Below are 15,950 nucleotides of genomic sequence, written 5' to 3'. Positions count from 1 at the left end.
CTTGACTAGCCTTATGCACTGGCCCACTGCTTACTAACATTAAGACATGGGCATAGATTTACTCACACAGTAACACAGAGCGGTATGACACACCAGCACTGCTTCGTGTAGTATGAGCATTTCTGGTCATATGTTCCAGTAGCTATTACAAAATTCAGTACTTACACTGTTTTTCATTCACTTCTACTTCAGCCTCATATCCCGCTTTTGGAAACACTGCAGTAGGCTTAATACTAAATCAGTGAGGTGACACAGCAACCACAGGGAAACAGAATTCCTCTAACACAAGAAAAAGATGAGAGGATGCTCCATGGAGTATGACAATACAAAATAATTCAGAATTAGAATGTGCTTAGCAGAGGTGGCTGGTAAATATTTCAAGAGGCTGACAAAGTTACTGGTTACCTCAGGGTAAGTAATAAGCACTGCATTGTTGGAATTGTTGATTTTAATAACAAGGGCTACTGCTCTGCTCTTCCTTGTCCCTTTTGTGGAAGCCTTCATGAAGTGTAATATTCTTTGGTCCAAAGATACCAAACAATTCTTTAATGAAGTCACCCAACCACCCTCATCACTCAATGTGGTGAACTTCAATCAGTTCTCAAAGCCTAACTTTTTAAATTCTGTTATTGTAACTGATGTGTCCTTTGATCAGAGAACATCAGAAGACCCGCATTAACTACAGTCGAACTTAAGAGTAATAGATTACTGAATTTCAATTCTCCACTGAAGTTAGAAATGAGACACACAAGCATTAGGGACAACATGGTCACACGTGCTGCATCTCACAGCCACAGGAGTTTGCGACAGGCCATCGGCTATGATAGCTGTGACAGCACGCAGAGGTGGGGCCACAAAAGACGTTACTATTAAAAGCAGAATGTGGTCTTCTGTGAGTTAGGCATATGTTCACACTGGGGAACTATGTCACCAAGCATTCAAAACACTGTGGAACAGCTCTTAACACTACTGCATACAAATGTAAAATAAGAATTTTACTGTCCATTCTAAGTGCCCAGTTTTAAGAGCTACAGCCAGCATGACCAAAATGTGTACTGCTCCAGCATACCAAAGTAAGAACCAAAACAGACTATTGGGATTTGGGGTTCAAGCCTCTTCTGAGGCATGCCAACCCTAGCATTGCAGTATGAGCTACCTGGACAAACATGGAAATCACATTGCCTCTGTAGAAAAGCTCTGAGTTGTAGAACATTGATTATGCAGTAACACTTGGAATATTTCATTCTAATAATTAAGAGAAAAAATTGCGGATACAAATTCTGGAAATGTTCCGGTACTATTCACAATATTATTTAACTAAGATGACACCCTCTGGCATTATACATCATCCATATTATCAACATCATCCATTTCTTGACAATTCAAAGCTCTAGCAATGCTCCAAAGCAGCTTATAATGGCACTGGTAATTTCCACAAAGTGACATGGAAAACCTATTTGCAATTCCAGTAACACTCTCCAACAAAGAGCATGTGGGAATGTGCTCCCTCATTTCAGGCGTGTCAGCAGTTCTTTAAAAGAGAGACAATGTTTCCATTCAAATCCCTTATTTTTCAAGAGGTTGCAGAGTCAGCCCTCAGGGAGAGAGAACTGATACTAGGCAGCTTCAGGTGCTTTCATGCAATCTTGTATCTCAAAAACAGTCTTTTGTCTCTTTTCTAAAGAAAGTTTAAGTCATTAGCTCATAATATGGACAGCTGCCTTCTAGAATTGGGAGGGGAGAAAGGGGCACGCAAGACACTAAAATTACTTCTAAAAGAAGATATTTTGGAAAATAACCTCTAACACCTCCACAATGTCATTTTTTTTTCCAGCAAACAGTTCCTAAAGACCTAGAGCTAATCTCCCTTTGGTGGCCAATGTTGACAAGCTATAAAGTGAGTCTTGGCATTTTGTGTAACCTGGAAAAAAGACCTGGAAAACCATTTTACAGCCTCATCCTGGATTTAACTAATACTCATCTGATATATCAAACAATTACATTAGTATTAACTTTAAGATTCTGAGAAAGTTAGTGAAACAGTTTGAGGACAGAAGTAATCTTTATTGTTTTATATATAAGCCACACAATTCCAACCTTGAGTTTCTGCACCAAAAAAACTCCTCCTTGGAGCACTCAATGAGTTTTTGGGATTTCCTAAAACTTGCAGTACTAGTTTTCAGCAGAACAGCAGGTCTTAAAGTGGAGTACTTGGCTCTGTTTTGTGCTATTGAACATCTTACTTTTAATTACCTCTTTTATATAAAGATGGACGGTAGAAACCAAAAGTGTCTGTATTCTCTGCCTGCCCACCTGTTGTCCAGATCCATGAGCAACTGACCAGGATTCAACAATATACCTGGGAGCCACTAAATCCTTCTTGGCTGGGAATGCTGAGTGGGCATTCAAATAATATTTTGATGACTGTCTCTGTCCATTTCTTTTAAATACCACCTCATTAGAAACCAGAAGAGCATGAATATTTTATATTTTCAAAGAGTGCAAAGAACATGTAGTAACCATTTACATCTGACACAACTGCACCTAGAGAATTTTTAATAGAAAGTAAATTCTATACGCACACTTACATAATGTTAGGAAAGTAGCACCAATATCTGTGTACTATCTCACTAGCCAACAAAGACCTGACAATGGAAGTGAAGCCAGGAATAATACACTAATCCAAACAACATCTGAAATTCAAAACTATCCATGTCCTGAACAAAATTATGATTTTCCAGTTAAACAAAAAACTAGGTACAAAAGTTTGTGTAGAAGAACTGGAGAGACAATAAAGTATTAGGTGGGAAAACAGATGTCTTGAGAAACAAGTTTTACTGAGTATTCTGTGAAAAGATTTCGCCACAGAGTTAGAGAAAACAATAGCCAGCAGTTCATATCTACCAGAAACAAAGCGTTGGGCATACTCGCAGTCTGCACTTTAGATGGCAACACTTGATATGATGGAGAAAATAACTCGTGTGAGGAAACAAAACCAACACAAGAAATCTTACAAACACCACCGAGGAAAACAGAGCATTAACCTTCACCTTCACCCAGGCAAAGTAAGCAGCAGCGAATAACAGAAATGTCAGGCTAGTTTCTGTTTTGCCCATCTTCACCATCAGAGGATGAGCAAGCAAATGAATCCAAGTGACAGACAATCATCTACTTCTCTTAAGCTCATAGTTATGCAAGATAACTACTAAGGAAATATGAAAAACGGCATTTAGTCACATAAATTTTTAAACTTATCTTTTTTTGTTTCCTTCCACTGTGCTATAGTTCCCCTTTCTTGCATACAAGACCTATTCAAAATTCATAACAATGTGTTTAGCTTTGATTTTTGTTTTGTTCCATATTTAGCATGCCCTTTCTTCTCAATCTATTTTTATGTACTCCTTATCTTCTACTAACCGCCCGCAGTTCTCATGTTCAGGACTTGATAAAAATAAGGAAAGGGTTTTTCATAGATTCAAAAAAGCTTTGGATGTGGCCACGAGTATGATGTTATGCCCTGTACCACTCTTCACTGCTTTCTTAACTGCAACAGCAGCAACCTTTTGCTAATAATTTTAAGAGTGCCTTTGAATTCTCAAATCATAAAAATACTTAAACAATTTTTTACACTAAAGCCACTGAATTTGAAGGAAAAGGCTCAGGCTCTCTATCCCATGACTTGTTCATTTCATACCTTTTTTCTGCAATCTCAAAGCAATTTCTGAGACAACCCATGAAGCAGAATGTAAGGTACCCCTCAGTTCTTTGTTTCATTGACAGTCATGAAACAAACTGGAATTAGTCAGAGACTCTTTTAAACTTTGAAAGGAAACATTTTGTAAAACACTACCATGGCCATTGGTATGGGGCAAACACACAGAGACCAATCTCTTTACCCATTCCAGTGAATAATATAAATTATAATATACTTGAATCTGCAAATATTCAAACATAAATAAGACTTGCGATCTTCTCATGTGTTATATTACATTTCACAGGAGATGTATATACAAGCTCCTGCTAAAAGAGAAACTGCACTTCATTTGGCATAGACTTAATGAAGGAATTCTCACATTAATCTCTTAAGCTGTACTGCTCTTTAGAAAAACAGACTCTGTGGAAAAGAAAACCTCCATAAATCTCTTCAGCTCTCTCCAGAAAAATAGGCTTTTTGTAGCCCAGTGATTTTCTTTGCACCTTTTCTTGTGGAAACAATTAGCTTAGCAATTTTAAAGTATTAGGTGGGCCCAGCTGCAGGCTCCTGGTATCTTTCCTATTACATAGCAATGTCCATACATAAAGAAATAAAGATCTAGTCTCATAGTACGACAAAACATCAGTGGGAAATACATAGTGAACTACTAATAGTGAGCTACTAATAAGGTTAGGTCTTGAAGGAGCTGTCACTTACCTGAGGTCATCACAGGTTTCAGCATTTTTGCCAGATTTGTTTCTAATTCAAGACTCTTCACTAGCTCAAGGACAAAATACTGTGTTGCAACTCACTTGTCAAAATGCTTGAAACTGAACTCAAACTGCCAGAGGCACATCACCTCCCCTAGTCAAACCCCGTTAATTGGTTCTTCAGTGGTTTTCGAAAAATAAGTCTGAAGTCAGGCCTGTTGTTCTTACTTTTGTGACGAGTGTAGTAAACTTCAGACAGAAGTTCAGGTTCAAAACTGTGGCCATGGACAGCTGAAAAGTCTGCGTTGCCAACAATACTGATTTGTTCAACTATTTGTTTTGAAAGCTCATAATGGGCATGAAATCCTATTCCAGACAGCACGTACATTTTTCCAGAATTATCTTTAGCATAATTTATACATTTCCCTTTTATTTCATCTCATGTACAGTACAGTTAGTATTAGGATTGATTTGTGTCCTATTATACTGTCTAACCTGAAAGAGTTAATTGCTTGGCTACATACACTGAAAATACCTTTGCTGTAATTGGCAAGAATATCAGTCTCCAAATGATTAGCAGTGTAGCAAACGATTATAATTACAATAATAGTAGAAAGGCCACCTGTATCTTACTTGTGCATGTTGAAAATTTATTCCAATATATAATATATGTCTCATCTAGAGCAAACAGAAATCTTTCATAGACCTGTTTTAGAGCTTTTAGGACATATTTAAACACCCTTCAAAACGAATTCAAGGATATGTCTCCGCGCATTTGTACAGGTAAAAGATAATGTTAAGAACAGTACGGTATAAAAATAAAAAGACTCAGTGGATAGCTGGCCACAATTTATATCCAAAAACTCTTTACCATCCAACTGTTTGTACAAAGCCAAGTGTTAAAGAATACTCCTTTCTAAAATCAAATAAATGAAACACTACCACAAAACTTCATCTTACATGACATCACTTTATGATGAGCTACTTTACAGATGGCAGTTTCACACAGTTGTGTATTTATGTAAATTATGATTAATAAGAAAAATTAAGCACATGGCTAAATTTAAACATGTCACTAGACCCTTTAAAGAAAAATAGTTGCAATCTTGTTTACTAACAAAAGTTGTTTACACAAGGTTGTGTAACTAAGCATCTTTGTGGGCTGGAATCATGTTGAGAGTTCCTAAAATTGTCTAGGCATAATAAGGACAGAAATCTTTGATTAGAAGGGTAAAATTGAAAGATCCTTTGAAATGGCACCTACAACATCTACAGGAAGACTGTCATACAATGCTGTAAAGTAACAAAATAAATAAAATACACTAAGTAAAACTTGTAGGGAAAGATGTACAGCTGTGCAATGTCTGGGTGCAACTTTGGGAGGTGTTTAGAAAATTTGGCTCAGAAGCTTTTGTTTTACTGGAGTTTATAGCTCAACCTCACAGTCATTTATGTATAGCTGCCTGTGTAATCAAAAGTAATACGCCAGATGATTCAAATTAAAGACAGTTAAAAAATCTGTTCCAATACATAAATACAAATACTGAGACAGTTTTTGGTCTTAGATGCTATGAGTATTAAACTATGGAAGTTTATTTACTTTACTAAATATAATCATACAAGATGAGAACTTTGAAATTTAATCTTTAAGTCATCTAAATATTTGCACAACAGAAAAATACAAAGAATTTAACTAAAAACAGTGGCAGCACAGTAGTGAGTGCAAATGCCAAACCTCTGGTCTCATTTGGTCTCTAGATTCTCAGAAATATTTGTATTTAAACAATAAATGTAAATACTACGCCATGTTCTCTGTTGCTCTCTCAGGAAGAGACAATGATTATTCTGCATTATCATGGCAAAGTCAGACAAATATTTCCCTTAATTATTTAACAATTTTTTTGTTTAGATAGATCATTTACAGGATATATTTACAGGAGCTTTGGTGAAAAATTCTGCCAGGAAAATCAAGTCTTACAAGTTGTGAAAATTCCAACAGCTGCACTACATGACACTTGACTAATCTGGCTCCCACTGTTGTAAAATCCTGAACGACTAAGCAAACAACAAAGTAATCAGCTCCATTGTTCCACAAAAAAAAAAAAAGGCAACAAAACCCCACAAAAACAAAGAAGCAGTTTTCAGCCCAATCTTTCTTTGATTCACACTAACTTTTCATCTGTTTTTCCATCAACTTAGCAGAGTTACTCATGATTTACCAGCATAAAACTCTTCACTCATAAGAGAGCGACCAGATCCTTTCTGTCTAAAATATTCAGTAGGGATACTGGTTAGAAAAATAAATCTTAGGAAAACACTAAATAGTATGCAGCAGTAGCATATGAGGAATACAGAATACTAAGGGTTATATCCCGATAAATATATACGTCATTATTTCATCCTAAAGCTCATCTCCAGCATAGTTTAATTGTTCAGAGGAAAGTTATTTTACAGTTGTTCACCATAGACACGCCTCTAAAAAGCCATATACATGAACTTCCTTATACTTACTTGCTACAAACCACATTTTCAACTCATTTCATCAGAAATTTTAAGTGCAAGGGACTTGCAATTGAGAAGTGGAGTTCTGTAAATCTCTGTTGTTACCTTCTAGAACATATGAAAACTTCTCTCTCCTTGAAATCAAACCACTCTCTCAAGCAGACTGCAACCCTAGTAAGAAATTCATAACTTGTAAAGAAGAAAATGGAAGATAGCAGGAACAGCGTAACAAAGAGAAGGGAAGTCCATAGGACCTACACGGAAGAGTCTACAAGACTTCATTTGCATTTGTGATTGCAGCAGAGGTCAGCATATCTGCATTGTTATTGTACCTGTGAGCTCATGGAAAAATCAATGATGTAACAACAGAGACTACAAAGTAGACTCCAAATTATATTCAAACTCTCCACCAGGCTTGGGCAGCCCACGGTGAAATCCGTGCTGCTCTGTCCTCACTCTAACAAAAACACCAAGATCAAAGTTAGCAGGGATAGATTTATCATGCTAACATCCCTCCTCCAAACGCGGTGCACACAGACTCACTGCCTTGGGGGGGTAAGCAGGAAGAATTATTTTCCATTCACTGCGATAGAGAATGTTCAAGGGAGTACTTTTGTACCAACTCAAAGCAAAAGCTGTTGGCAAGAAGCTACTCCTACAACTGCAATAATATCATTAACTTCCAAATATCATGAACCTGATCCCATTCCTTACTACAGAATCACAACATACTTGGATTAGAAAAAAATAAATAAGAAAATGAGTGTGAACTATTTCAGCAATAAAAAGAAAAAATTGTACAACCATTAATTCCCCTTTGAAAGAGACTCTGATTGGGCCAGAACTGTTCATTCTCTCCTCGCACAGACTTGCAGCATGACTACTAGATGTAATTTTCTGCTGTCTTAAGTAACTTCTCCAAATAAAGCCAAAAGTCTTATTGACATGCTTAGCACTAGCCTGGAAAATCTCAGTAAAATACTTGGTGTGAGATAACTTGCAAGTCATTGGAAGGATGCTACCCTACAGCACACTTCCTCATACCATAGCACAGTCTTCCAGGTCTTAGTCCCTCATTACCCTCACAGTGTTTTGCATAGCTCATACAACATATTTAAGGCAGTGACTTCTTTCCTAGGTCTACATCTACTCAAGAAACTCAGAAGGTTTAGAAAAATTCTCAGTATGTCCAATGAGCATACTAGCATACAATGCAGTGACTGGCAGTCATCTCCATACACTACATACCAATTCTCACTAGGAAGAGATGAGCAACCTCACATATTTATAAGCAGCAATAGTTTCATGTAAATTAACTGTTGAGTATTTATTTTGAGTTTTGGTAAAGTCTACAGCCAGGGTTCAATGCCTTACTATCACAGGTAGATTGCTATCAATACCAGAGTTAGCTAGCTCAAGACTAACTGAACAACACATAAGCAAGCAGCATCACAGCAGCAATAATGTAGACATACTCATAGGGATCTCCAGAATATGGCACAGAATTCAAGGCTCCTCTTGGTCTTGAGGCTTCCTCTTTTGCTTATTATTTCTCTATGTTCCAACCTTCTTGACAGCACCTCTTTTCAGCAGATTCATATGCACAAGCAATTTAGCTATAAAGCAAGGGTGTCCAAGTACAGCACATCTCTGAGAGGACTTGTTTCTTCCTTTCTCAGTGAGGAACTCCCACGGCTCCTGCTGAGACCTTTGCAATTCAGGTCTTACACTTCTTTTCAGTAGATAAGGTACTTTGTTCTGCTTTGTGTTTCTGCTTCTATGATTTTACTTTTGAGAACTGCTTGAGTTTTGTCCTAATCCAGCACAATGTATCATTGGGAGAAATCAGAGCTTACCTTTTATTCATATATAGAAATACATGTGTTCCCACTAAGGCAACTTCATTACTTTTTTTCCCTCACTTCTTTTTTTCCTCACTACATTGTGTATAATAATTAATAGAATTCCACCTGTACAAAATCCTGTTGCTAAGATTTGGTCTGGCACCAGATGGAGCAAGCACGTAACTACACTTCTCCCTCTGTTTCAATGGATGGTAGTCCATTGCATCCAGCTTAAGTTCTCCCATGACCTACAGAAGCCTTTGGAATATTCTAATTTGATCAGCTCATTTTACTCCTTTGATTTCCATCTTCCTCTGTGAATGCAATCTGTTACCAGACATGTTTCTCTTCAGGTTCCTACATAGGTATATCAGCCACTGTGCCCATGTTCGTACTGAACTACAGCTGAAGAGACCCTAATTTTTCTCTTCAGTTTTGAATTATTTGGTGGTGTAGCCTCAATCTATTTTTATCTATTTAAACCTGTATCTTTAAACTGTGGGGATTTTTTTTGGTACAAAACATTAAGCAGCATGGCATACCAGTTCAGCTGATAACACTGAATGAAAAATATTAGCTAAATGCAGAAATGTCTCTAAAGCCAGTAGGTGCTTTGCATTGTCATTAAACTACATCTATAGCTAGAGATATGAATAATGAAAGCAATCTACATGAAGAAAACAAAACCTCTCAATTTATAATCAAACTCTATCTTGAACTCCCTCAGGAAATAAAGGAAGATGTATCAAGAAAAAGAACATTTACTCTACTTTGTCCCCTTTCTTATCTTATTGTCTGGACATAGTTAAATTAAATGCAAAGTCATAAAAAAGATACATAAGACAACGAATATTCTTTGAGGGCTCATTGTAATCACTGTGGTCTTGCTGCAGTCTCTGGTGCCTGAGCAAGAACTCAGGCCAAAAATATCATGTACATTGCTATGCTGTGATTTCATGCCTAGTGTTACCTTATGGTTTAAGTAGCTCCCTTGGCTCTTACACTTGCAGCAATTAGAATTTCCAGACAGCTCAGTGGCAGATACTCTAGGTGCTCTCTATATTGCAGTACTAACTGGCAGATGGCAGTCAATTCTTACCATGAATGAATTAAATTCACTGGTATAACACATGGCTGTAAACCTAAAAACTTTTTTAAAGCTTTCAATGTTTTCATTCTGCCTTTCATAGTTACAAAGCAACAACAGCCAGCTATGTGATGTAAGTCTCAATTTTTATCACGGGCTAGGACTTACAGTAGGGTATGCAGATCCCCAGGCTGCTGTTTCTGGATCTCATGAATACACTTCTGTACTTTTCCTCTCATGGTAGTCTTTTGAGCAAGAAGGTTATTTAAACATAGCAGAACACTATCTACTGAAGAACAAATATGTGCTGGATCAGAAGAATGGAGCATCAGACAAAGAAGAGGGATTGCCTGCCATATGTTCTTGATTTATTGGTCTAGTTGCCTCAAGTTGGAATTTTATCAGGATTGTATCGTACATCAGAGAGATGATATACTTTTCCATTACCAGGAGGATACTTAATATATCCAGATGACAAAGGTTAAACTATACGTATGTCAACTTTGACAGCTTCCCTCTTCTTCTGACCTGAAGTCTGTGAGGACTGCAAGTAATTAGCACTCTAGAAAAGTCAAGAGCTCTAAGCCTTCAGTGGATTTTTCAGGTCGTTTTTGTGAGCAGATACTAATTTTGGAGTTTTAAGTTACACCATGGCATTATTATACATTGCTGCATTAGATATCTTTCTTTCCTGCCCACTGTTAAAAACTTGCTAAACTCTGCTATTGCAATTAACTATAAACTCTCTGCCTGTCTGTGCAACAGTTAGCTGGGCAAACAAGCAGCTGAGTGAATTTTAACCACAAAACTGTTTTTTGCAGATGTATAAGGACTTTTGTCTCCTTCTGACTGTTGTTGGTTGCAATCTCTAAGGTGCTGCTCTTAACTTCAACACCCATCTATAATGAACACATCTGATTTACAAAAAACATTCAAATACATTTAAAAATAAATATTACAGGACAAAATCAGACAATGAGGGGGGAAAGAGGAGGGAAGGTGCAGCTTAGTAAACAAAATGGGAAATAGCTGCAGTCAAAGCCTGAGAGCTTACCAGGCACTTTACTAAAACTGCAATGCACTACTTTACAGCGCTGCTTTTAGAATATGTTAACACTATCTCACAGTTCCCGGCAGCATGAAGTCTTTCCAGAAAATGTGTCGTCACTGCATGCAGCATATTTTTATAACCAGTATAATTTCATTTGATTATATCCAATAATATTTTTTATGAAATTCTAGGAAGTCTCTCCACAAAAGATAAAACCATATTTTAATCAGCTGTCACAAAGTCTAACCACCGTACTGAAGGAAAAAAAGCCTTTGTTCCAACAAAATGACCCCAGTTTAATTTTGCCTCTATAGAAGAGGTCGTGAATAAAACCTGTGACAGTCTCATTCAAGCATTTTGTAGCACAAAACCTTTCAACCATGAAGTTCTTTGATTCCAAGACTGATCTCTACAGTTAAATATTCTTGACAGGAGAAGCTGTATAAACTCAGAATGCTACACATTGTGCTATTATCACACGAAAAATTCAAAATTATGCTAACAAAGCCTGAAATGTCATTTGTTTCATATGTCCACAAGCATTCTGAAAAGATGAGCTGTACGCCTCTAAGTAAAACAAAGTAATTTTCCTTTTCTTACCAGGTTTGGATTTCTGCTTTGCGATCTGACTGTGATTGGGAAATGTTGCTGCGGAGCCCGGTATAACTGTTCTTTCCTCTAAATCAGACTCTGGGATTGTAGCACAGCCACCTAGTTGAAAATGGAAGAACCTTAATGTGGTGTTTATGTAACAAAACAAATTCACTGGTGCATAATTAAAGAAAAGAGGTGATAAACTAGCTGGCAGGAACATATAAAACTGAAATATCCTTTACTTTCACTTCACAGAAACATTTGTTAAAGAAAACTATTACCGTTGTTTAGAAGACTGATTACGCCTTAATGACTTCTTTCTACTACTTATGCTGGTTTGAAAAAAGTTTGAATCTATTAAGATCACAGAATAAGTAAAACTGGTTCCACATAAAAGATAGAAATAATGTGATTTGTCTTAAAGATCAGATTACTGGGAGCTGGTTTTGTAATAAAGGTAATTAAGTGTGAATGAAATAACTTTAACAAAGTCAACAAACCTTATGAAGACTGTTAACTTCCCACAGAGAATGACATGATATTTTTTCGATGGGCTATTACATATAGTATTTTTATTACTTACCGCTAGAGATACAGAAAGATGGGGGCACTTTCACTGCCCAATTACACACTGCGCTGGCACTGCCTTACTCAAGTGATTTTAGGACGTATGACATAATAGATTCTTTGTATTTTGCAATATTGCCTTCTGAGTAGTTCATTAGAGAACACAATGATTTATAGCTTTCTCTTCAAACATACTTCGATGCCTTTGTTTAAAATACAGAGAGAGGGATAATCTAGTAGTAGTATCACCTGAAGATAGCTGCAGTAGCTTGCAGTCGAATGGGTTGATGTAAACTCATTTCAAAACAGCTGTGACCAGGACATTGGAGGATGTGTCACTCGCTATTCCACAGCGAAAACATGGCCTTACAGTAAGTGCATTGCCAACAATACACTACACAGCTGAGCTGTATCTCCTTCCCATAGCTGTCCTAGGATCACCATCAGCAAGCAAACAAATCCACATACTTATCTATTGTGCTCTGAAAGCACGTGTTTATAAACAGCACACCAACTCCCAATGGGGCAGAGACTTTTCACCTTTACGTCGGACTTGTTTTATTTTGAAAAGAAATGTTCTACTCCAGGCCACATAACCAGTGTATCCAATTTGCTGCAACACAGGCTATTCTCTCCTTACATACAAGTAAAACAGTTAAAAATAAGGGTTGCATTCCCAAGTAGGAGAGCTGCAGTTTCCCCAACAGTTTCAGAAGCACTGCCAAAGCAATGCACCATGCCCTGCAGAAATGTACCATACACTGTCTAGCTAGGGTAAAGCACGGCTGCTCCGGTTAATCCTGTGAAAACACTCATTCCTACCAGATGAAGAACTGATACAGCATCCTTTGTTCCATAAGGAAAAGGAAAGACACAAGCTACTATATTCCACATACACCCTGACAGAAAACAGATGTATCATGGGTTTTATATTTGATTTAGAGCAAGCAAATTTTTTCAGTTAGAAAGGACGGTGGTGAGGGGTGAACGTGTCAGCAATGTACAGGCTTATGACCCATGACAGCTTCAGATATTTAGGACACCTGCTATGAAACTGAAGGAGAAAAAGGGAAATCAGAAAAATGTCTTCATGTTAAAATACTGGAAATGCCGGGGCAATGTCTGACACTGCATTAAATATAAATGTACCTACACCCTAACTGAAAATAAATATCAGTAAACTAATTCTTCTGAGATCTGATGAAAGGGAAACCGCTGCTTTAAAAGTCAATTTGGATATTTTCCATTCTCATTCTTCAGATAAAATCTACCCTATTAAACAGCAATCTGAATATAGGACACAAAATTAAGGTTTCTTGCACAAAAGAACTATTAAGAATGGCATCATACCTTTTAAAAGGTTTTATAATATTTTCTAAGAGCAGGCTAGAATTGACTCGCTGAGTCAATTAGCATCTATTACCATCTATTTAATTTCTACATAGAAATAAACGAACTTTTACAACGTTCATTCTAAAACCTGAAATTCAGTAATTTACATAGTCTTGAGAATCGATGGCTTTTGATGCCAAAATATTTCAATAATCATCAGTGCTGATAGCAACTGAGTAAGAGTCGGATAAGGTCTGTTTGCCCCTAGGTACAACACACTAATTGCTCAAAGAAAGCAAGTTTTTGTGCTCTTGATTTTGATGTCGGAGATTTGTTAAGATTTACTTGTCATCTGATACTATCAGAAGTTATTAAAAGCAAAATTCACCTCTTCCATAACTTTATTTTCTTGACAGAGAATAGTGAGGACTGAAACGTTACCAGTGATAGCCAATTCTTCATAAAAAGAAAATGCAGACAGAATACAGAGCAATAGTATTAGCATTGATATTAAGGGTAGTAATTCTTTCTTACTTCTGCAAGGATGCTAACAACTTCTCTATGAACTGTTTTTTAAATACTGTTGTTTCATAAAGGCATTCCATGTGCTGAGAGCACTGTTCTCAGTGTGGTGGGATTTCACCAGGACTCTTGAGCCAATAATTATTTAAATGAACGACCAGACAAGGAAGCAATATAATAGTGATGTGTTTACTTTTTTGAGGCAATGAGGCTTACATGATCAAGGTCTTTGTGCCTCCACATTTCTATCTTACTCTTCTAATACCCATATTACATTCTAACTGAAGGAGCTAGTGGAATTTACTGAACTACGTCCCTTAGCTGTTCAGCTGCCTAGGGCTAGGTAGGATGACTGGACCCTCATCTACACATCAACCTGCATCAACATAAGTGATATCTGCTTCTTCCAATCGAACCAATGGCAAATTCCATTTTCTTGCTCCAATAGGCACAGGTAGCCATCTTCAAGATAACAATGGATACACTTGACAACGTGCTATGATTTCCCACAGGAAGAAAGGAGTGGAGACCACATTGTCACACTGAAAGAACTGAAGCATTCAAAGTAAATGGTAAGCTTTCACTAGACAAAAAAAGAAAATGGATAAGGCACAAATGTACACCACTGAGTATAATATTTAAACCACAGTAGGCAGGATTTTGAGATTCAAAAAATTTTACATCTTGGAAGGACAGCTATCTGAAAAAAAGAACCTTTCCTAGTAGAACTCTAATTTTTTTCCTTTCATACTGCAGGGGTTCTACTGAGGGTATCTACTCTGACATCTCTGGTCAGAGACTAACAGAACTTTTGCTTTAAGTAAAAAAACCTCTTTGAATTCATATATATCCCTGTATACATTTCAGAAAGTATCTACTGAATGTCCATTTTAGCAAGCATTTAACATTTTTATGCCCCTGGAATGCTAAAAGAAATCACGGCAGCAGAATAATTCACATTCATTCATAATTAAGTGAATGGCACAAATCAGAAAAGTTGAAATGCTTAAGGAAAACGGGGGAAAGAGAGGCAGGAATAGTAGTACATAAATCTACACACTGGAAATTGTCCAAGTTGAGAAGTTCTCCAGATGTCAGTCTGTAAACAGTGCTTCATAAAATGAATTTCCCCATTAATTGTTGGCAGGAATAACATCTAGAATATGTTATTACATTTGACCCGCTCTTTCCCCCTTTTCTGTGTAGCTAAATTCTTGTCTGACATCACAGATCTTTTATCAGTTGTGATAAATCCAAGAAAGCAAGCTTTGGTCAGCAGAACTGTTTGATATGGTACAACACGCATAAAATTACAGTCAAGCTAATTGTGAACTTTGTTCACCAAAGGAAATGAGACTTCTCTTGTTTATTTTCACTACATCTGTTTTTGTAACACATTTGGTTCTTAAGTTGGAAAAAGACACCCACACCCAGAGGAAACATAAACATATAATACATATTGAACAAAAATTAAGTACTGACAGTTTTCCTACAGGTTCCTATCACCATGTTTTTACATGTTTTAGCATGGCTCTAAAAGTTGAAAAACAGGAAAACAGAAGTAGTATACATCCAATAAATGAAAAGGCACTTTGAGGGAAAGACTATTTGGTTTTCCTCTTTCTCTTCTACTCAGTCACAATCTAAACTATGCATAAAGTTTCCATTTTCCTCTGAAATTAATTCTTACAAGAGTCTTCAGACAGAAAGGGAAAAAAAAAAGCTTCCTGAGCAGTCTTTGGCAACAGGAGAGTCAAAATGTGAGCAGGAAGCTAAATAGCGGGTTTTGTCATCCACGTGTACACCATTATACAATGGAGAGAACCTAAACAGCAAAATTATTTCCAAAATTATTCCAAAACTATATGCAAAACCATGTTCAGTTGGGTTTTCTGTGCTGCCCATAACTTTTAAGGAAGTGTATACTAAAAATACACGGCATTAGAGATTATTCTCTCTAAAACAGAATTGATCAATTACATCTACTGATCTGCTAGCTACATTTACTCAAGTCCTGTAGATTTTATTAAGATCTCCCATCAGAAAC

General features: G+C 36.9%; 1 protein-coding gene across 4 annotated transcripts in view; it reads right to left on the bottom strand.

Annotated features, from left to right (window-relative positions):
- BBS9 (Bardet-Biedl syndrome 9) overlaps positions 1-15,950 on the bottom strand; it is a 312,074-nt gene that overhangs the window by 108,779 nt on the left and 187,345 nt on the right. For all 4 annotated transcript variants that reach the window (XR_010371645.1, XM_064443921.1, XM_064443920.1 and 1 more), the window contains one exon: positions 11,489-11,599. Coding sequence is in view for 3 of the 4 variants with exons in the window: in XM_064443921.1 (XP_064299991.1) it covers positions 11,489-11,599 (111 nt within the window). In the remaining variant the exon portion in view is untranslated. The remainder of the gene's footprint in view (positions 1-11,488; positions 11,600-15,950) is intronic.

The sequence above is a fragment of the Phalacrocorax carbo genome, chromosome 2, assembly GCF_963921805.1.
Source record: "Phalacrocorax carbo chromosome 2, bPhaCar2.1, whole genome shotgun sequence".
Classification (NCBI taxonomy): domain Eukaryota; kingdom Metazoa; phylum Chordata; class Aves; order Suliformes; family Phalacrocoracidae; genus Phalacrocorax; species Phalacrocorax carbo.
This window is presented reverse-complemented; position numbering and strand designations above follow the sequence as displayed.